The 6,691-nt window shown below is 56.2% G+C and overlaps 3 protein-coding genes across 3 annotated transcripts; 1 reads left to right on the plus strand and 2 right to left on the minus strand.

Moving 5' to 3' along the window:
* Window positions 1–8: 8 nt before the first annotated feature.
* On the minus strand, window positions 9–1,798 carry AYO21_10627 (hypothetical protein; the record flags this gene model as incomplete). The annotated part of the gene is made up of 3 exons (XM_022660540.1): window positions 9–287; window positions 364–1,544; window positions 1,606–1,798. 3 exons carry the CDS (start codon window positions 1,796–1,798, stop codon window positions 9–11), a joined length of 1,653 nt encoding a protein of 550 aa, XP_022507181.1.
* Window positions 1,799–2,207: 409 nt separating this feature from the next.
* On the plus strand, window positions 2,208–3,581 carry AYO21_10628 (hypothetical protein; the record flags this gene model as incomplete). The annotated part of the gene is made up of 3 exons (XM_022660541.1): window positions 2,208–2,370; window positions 2,454–2,952; window positions 3,086–3,581. 3 exons carry the CDS (start codon window positions 2,208–2,210, stop codon window positions 3,579–3,581), a joined length of 1,158 nt encoding a protein of 385 aa, XP_022507182.1.
* Window positions 3,582–4,168: 587 nt separating this feature from the next.
* On the minus strand, window positions 4,169–6,201 carry AYO21_10629 (hypothetical protein; the record flags this gene model as incomplete). Its single annotated transcript, XM_022660542.1, has 7 exons — window positions 4,169–4,529; window positions 4,595–4,856; window positions 4,920–5,148; window positions 5,205–5,443; window positions 5,536–5,636; window positions 5,688–5,834; window positions 5,891–6,201. The coding sequence occupies 7 exons, from the start codon at window positions 6,199–6,201 to the stop codon at window positions 4,169–4,171; spliced, it is 1,650 nt and encodes a 549-aa protein (XP_022507183.1).
* Between the last annotated feature and the right edge of the window lie 490 nt (window positions 6,202–6,691).

Consider the following 6,691-nt stretch of genomic DNA (forward strand, 5'->3'; position numbering starts at 1 on the left):
TGTCATTGCTACTGCTGCTGCTCCTCCTCCTCTCGCCGTGAAATCGTATTGTACAGTTTATACTCCTTCATGGCCAGGCTGGTGAGTGACGCGAGCACCGTCAGAGCCAGGATCGTGAACCACACGGAGCGGAGAGCACCCATGTAGCTCTCCTCGACGCCGTGACGCCAACTGCGAGGAACCAGATCCAGGTCGAGGTCGTTTCTTATCCGGCCGATGATGGTCGCCGCGTCGGGTTCGTTCCCGAAGCGACTCCACAGAGAGGCCTTGAGGACGTTTTGAAAGACCTAGATTTGTGGGGAGGAGAGCTCAGTTAGATGGGTTTCCTGTGTGCGGTGGTTAGTCGGGGACACAGCAGCTTACCGCAGAGGTGATGGTCACGCCAATGGTCGACCCGGTGGAGCGGAATATATACGACGCCGACGTCGCAATGGCCTGCTCCGAGTGGTCGATGGCGGCAATCAGGGCCAGCAGCGAGATGACAAACATGCCGCCGTACCCAAAGCCGAACATGGCGAGGCACACGGGCGCCACCCACAGGGGGAATGCCATGTCGAGCATACACAGCAAGACCGACGCGCCCACGTAGAACCCGATGAACATCCAGTTGAGGTAGAAGTATCTCCCCGTCCGCTTCACCGCGAAGCCGGCCACCAACGAACCGACCAGGAGTCCGGTGCCCTGGCTGATCAGCTCGGAGCCTTGCTGGCTCGAGTTGAGGCCCCTCAGGCGCAGGTAGATGGGCATGTAGAAGAACATGCCGTACAGGGACATCATCTCGAACCAGTTTGACACACACGCCGCGGTGACGGTGCGATTCAAGAAGAGACGGACCAGGATGAGTGGCTCCGCGGCCCATTTCTCCTCGATGACGAGAAATGCAATCAGCAGCACGGCCGAGAGCGGCAGCGTGGTGAGCACCAGTGGGTGGTTCCAAGGCACGAGGTTCCCGCCACTGTTGAGCCCGAATAGCAGGAGGACGAGCGATCCGACCAGCGTGATGGCGCCGAGGAAATCAACCCGGGCCAACTTGTTCTTGTCGCTGTGTGGCGGTGACGGCAGCTGGACGTATATGGCCACGACGAATGCCGAGACGACGACGAAGGGCACCTGGATCAGAAATGCCGGTCGCCAACCCAGCGTCTGGTTGATCCAGCCTCCAAACACTCCTCCAAGACAACTTCCGCCGCCGAACACGATATTGCCAATGCCCTGCCATACGCCGCGTTTGCGAAGTGGGACAAGGTCAGTGACCACCATGGTCTGGATAGCGAACAGACCGCCACCGCCGGCACCAGCGACCACACGCCCCGCAATGAGCGTCCAGGTGTTGTTTGCGATGCCACAGATGAGATTCCCCAGACCGAAGAAGACGATGCAGTAGAGAACGCCGTCTTTTCTGCCAAAGATCTCGGTCAGTCGGCCAGTCAGGGGCTGCACGGCGGCGGTGGCGATGAGATAGGACGAAGCCACCCACGACAGGAGGGAGAAGGTGTGGAACTCGTTGGCAACGGGGGTGGTGAGAGTTGCCATCATGGACGAATCTCGTAGAGTTTGTCAACAAAGCAGGATTTGACACGGGTCTCAAGTGGTACGTATACATACCCATGGCGGCGAAGAAGACCGCAAGCCATATGCTTCCGATGGTCACGTAAAGACGCACGCCACCGACCTCTTCTTGCTCGGTCTTGGTCGCTTCCTCGGCTGGTGGTAATGAAGTTGGCGGGATAGCTGTGGCATTGTCGCTCAATAGAGGTTGTTCCTCCTCGGGGATCGTCCTTGTGCGTCGTGCTCCCATCTGTGCTGTGGGTTTTTGGATTGAGTAATGTCGCAGAGGGGGGTCGGTAGTGAGTCGTTCCTTGCATACGATGGATATATGAATATGCAAAGTCACAGGTACAATGTTGCAGTACATTGGACTTTTAAGAAATAGTGTCACAACATTTATTAGCCATTTGGACCATTAGACCAGTAGACCAATGTCCCAATGATCTAGCACCGAGACGATTTACTTCCACCTGGCTGAGGTTCCGAGGGTGTTTTTTGTTGCGAAATTCCGAACGAGGCATCACAGCGTGTCCAGTGGAGAGACAAACGAAGCTACTCTAGTCGTCCTCAACCTTTTACGAGGCAACTAGACAAGTCTTTGCCTTGCCTCGTTTCGTGCAACAGCCAGAACCTGCAGTTCGAGAAGAACCAGCATCGCCATGAAGCCGCTCAGAGGCATCATCCAGACTGCGGCGTTGCCTGCCATGGCGTCCCTCCTCAACCCATTGCCAGCGGGCATCAACTACAACTCGACCGAGGTTGTCTTTGTGAATCAAAAGGCCCTGGCGACGCTTCCGTACTATTTCGAGCGCGGTCAAATGTGTAAGTTGGGCCAAAACACCCACCCACTTCGACCGCGGCGTTAGAGTCTATCATGTATCTGAACAAGTACCTTCTATACAAAGCGCAGGTATGGGGCACCGTGACCTCCAGTCCACGAGTCAACAGCGAGCTGTCCACTCTGGCCAAAGCATCCTTTGTCGCCTTTGACAGCCGCTTCTTCGACATCCTGGGCCCCAATCCCACCCTCGAAAAACTCTTCGATCTCCCCGAACACAATGTCCACGAAGCCCCCAATTTTCTGCCCGCGCAGAATAAAGTCTTCGTGTCCAACTTCAACCACACGTACGAGTACCTGGTCGACTTGAGCGTGGAGCCGCCGGCGCTGCAGAACCTCACCACGGATCCGCCGCTGGAGTCTGTCAATGGCGGCTTCATCCACGAGGGAAAGCTGGTCGTGGGGACGGATGGGTACCGCAACTCGACGCCCCCGGGTCTGTACCTGTACGACCCGGCCACGAACAGGAGTGAGCCGCTGCTCAACAACTATCGAGGGCTCAAGCTGTCGACCCCGGACGACTTGGTGGTTGACCAGCTCGGACAGGTGTGGTTCGTGGATGCACCGTAGGTTATATCAACTCCCAACCAACCCATTTGACACACAAAGTTATCTCCAGCATCTCCCGGACCCCTCCTCCTGTGCCACCCACGGTTCTCTTGAGTTGTCTTATGCTACTGACCGACCCATACCAAACAGATTCAGCTACGTCGCCTGGACATACGACAACCCGCCCGAACTCGCCCCCTCGATCTACTGCTTCAACATGACCTCGGGCGCCCTGTCCGTCGTCGACCAGAGCATCCTCTGGCCCAACGGGATCGCCTTCTCGCCCGACAACCAGACGCTGTACATCACCAGCACGCCGCTCGGCCCGGACAACAGCACCGAGAACCACGCCATCGTCGCCTTCGACGTCCTCTACCCGCACACCCTCGCGAACAAACGCACCGTCTACGTCCCCGACACGTACTTCGCCGACGGCCTCAAAGTCAGCGAGGCCGGCAACCTGTACGCGGCGGCCGGGTCGGGGATCGACGTCATCACCCCCGAGGGCGACCTGCTCGGCAAGATCACCGCCGCGGGCGAAGTTTTTAATAATCTGGTCTTCCTCCCTCGGGGAGAGATTCTCGTCACGGGCGTCCAGGGGATCTGGAGGGTGCGGATCCGCGAGCAGGGCATTGTCCATTACTAGACTTGCGCTTGTTCGGGGTCGGATCTCAGTCGTGTGAGGGATCAGGAATGGGGTGGATTTTCTTTATGTGTACCGAAAAGTGTGAATTGTGGATTGGAGGCTCCTCTAGCTACAGTAATGATGTGGAGTTTGTAAGACAGCATCAATAGCAGTCAGTGGCTGGCTGTGCTCGACCATTACTGCCAAAAAGCTATTTGAATTGTTGTAATGCCGCCATCTAGATTAGCCACTACTGGAGGTGGAAGTCATTGCATGGCTCTAGATAGGAACGGCCACTCCGACTTGATTGCGACTAGTATTTCACGAGGCTACCAGGGCCACACCTCCCCTCCCCGGTGCATTTCTTGAGCCTTGAACTCTCTCTTTCGAGCCGCGTGTCTCTTGCTTCCTCCCCTCCACTCCCCGAAGCAATTGCAATCAGTCAAGCACTTGTTATCTTTTCATCATCTCCCGACTGAGCGACATTGACTAGATGCTGCGGCGTCTCATTGGTCAATTGGTTCGAGACCTGCAGGAGACGAAAAAGATTAGCATGTGTATATTGCGTCGTACAACCGCACACCCCTTCTCCAAACGAGAAATGCTCATCATTTACTCACATCCTTCGTCGCGAGGGCGCACAGCAGCGAAATAACCCCAAACGGAATGCTGGTGAGCCAGACGTATTTGAACGAGGCCAAATATGCCTTTTTCAGGGCCAGCGTCGACACGGCGATAATCTGCGCGTTGATGCCCGGCACGGACGTGATCGGCTCTCTCACCACCCCTGTGAGGATCCCCAGCAGCTGGGCGATGGAACTTTGCGGGAGACCGGCCGCCACGGCGGCGGCGGACACCCTCTCGGGCACCAGGGTTGCAGACTTGCTCGAGAAGATGGTCACGTAGATGGCGGTGCCTGCGGATCCGCCAATGCCCCGACACAGGCCAAGAATACCGTAGGCAAAGCCCCTTGCTCAACACGTCAGTTGTCCCGCTCCAACACGCGTATCATGGCCCTGTTGATGAATACTTACAGGTACTCGTCCGGGGAGGCATATTGGATCACCAGGATTGTTAGGGTCTCCATGATTCCGATGCCGAACCCGCCCAGGGCGGAGAAGGCCAGGGCCATGGAACGGCCGTGGACTCCGACAAGACACATCAGGGGGATGAACAGGACTTGGAACAAGACTCCAACGACCATCATCACGCGAGTTCCAACGAGGGGACCCAGGATCGGCAGAGTGAGCGCGCTGCTGACGCCGCCAAAGTTGACCAGGACGGCCATGGGGAGGTCTGTGTGACAAAGTTATGGTTCTCAGCTCTGAAGCACCGAGCGGGTCAGAGAGGGTATCTTACTGTCAACGCCGATCTTGACCTGATTGTCCCCGTCGAACAGAAGCTCGAGGTAAGTGGAGAAGAAGACGGACAACGAGTAGAAGAGCATGCCTCCCACCAAGGCGATGACGCACATCATGGTAAAGGTGCGAACACGTCGGAAGAGGAATGGATGTAAGAACGGGTTCTTGGCCAGATAGGCCTGGTGGAAGCCCAGAGCTACGGCGACAGCAATCCCCACGAGGAACGGCTGTGAACGTTAGCTTGCGCGGCGTGCGAGGGAGCAGCAGACTGCATAAGACTGACCGCCAGAAAACGCGCCGATGTGGCTCCGTACGTGGTGATCCAAGTAATACCCAGCGAGACCAGAACCTGAAACGTGACGATGGCAAACAGACCGATCCAGTCCATGGCTTTGAGGAACGTTTGTCCCGTGGCTCGAAAAGATGCTAGGGGAGGTGCAGGAAAGTAGGTGAAGCAGACGCCCAGCGTGGCGGCTGCGTTGATAGCGAGCGACATCCAGAAGACAGACCGCCATCCCGGGCCTGTATGCACGGCAAGAGAATGACCTGTATCGTTGTCGCCCCTCATCATCAGCTCCTGGGACAAGGATCAAGACATGTAGATGCCCACGCACCAACCAAATTGCCAGACATGGACCAGATACCCAGACACAGGTTCATAAGCCCGACCACATAGCCTCTATACTTTTTGGGGATGAGTTCGCTGGCGGCGGGACTGTCGCTCTAGTTAGCACCTCGAGGGGCATGGCAGAAGAGTCAGCTATACATGGTACAGGTGACACCTCCTTGGGCGAACCCCAGGATCGAAGTAGCAACGACCACGGAAGATGTCCTGCTCGCGGTTGCACCGACAATGTTACCGACGGCAGTCAGAATACCACCACATATGATGAACCAACGACGACCGAGAAGACTAAACTCCAGTCAGAAACCCAGATGGTACGGCTCAAAAGGATTCGAGGCCCCTACTCAGCGAGAGAGTTGGCAACCAGGATTCCGACTCCCAGGGTAATCGAATAGCCCGTACCGATCCAGCTGGCAAGGACCGGGTTCCCCAGATCGGCTTGGATCACATTGACCACGTTGAGGGGGATCAGATTGATGCCCTGACAGCACCCATACGTGGCTCCGAGACAGATGATGGCAAGCCATGTCTTTGCCTGTACCTTCTCGGCCCGTTCGACATCGGCGGGGGGATGAACTGCCACTTCTGCTTCGACGACCTGTTCGGTCTTGTCTGCATCCTGGATTTCGGGGACTTTGGGTGTCTCGCTATACATGGTGGCGTTGGCTTGCAGAGGGGGGACAGGAGGAGGACACGGTCTCTGCATAGTATTTTATGTCCCGCCTCGGTCCGTGTGTGCATCCATATCACAATCAAGCAGAGACATCGCGGGGAAAAGTGGCGGCATAGTTGGGTATGATTCCGGAAATAGTCGAAACGACGACCGAAACATGTCGAGAATATGGACCATGTTACAATTATTGGTGACTGCGTAACTGCTGCGGGATCCCTTTGGACGAATATCCTCGGCAGAAAGTTCCTCGCAGCATTCTTAATTCCGGCTTTTGCGGCGCGAGATGAAATTAGTGATAAAAAAAAAGGGAGACTCGTTCAGCCTCATCCCAAGAATGAAGAGTGATACGCTCGGTTCAAGGGAGACGCCTCGCTTTATATCCTGCCCACCTTAATATCAACACCGTCTACCCTTGACAATCTCTCTTACAGCCTCTTTACCTCCCCTTAGCATCACCACCACCACCACCACC

The sequence above is a fragment of the Fonsecaea monophora genome (genome assembly GCF_001642475.1).
Source record: "Fonsecaea monophora strain CBS 269.37 chromosome Unknown Scaff125, whole genome shotgun sequence".
NCBI classification, from domain to species: Eukaryota; Fungi; Ascomycota; class Eurotiomycetes; order Chaetothyriales; family Herpotrichiellaceae; genus Fonsecaea; species Fonsecaea monophora.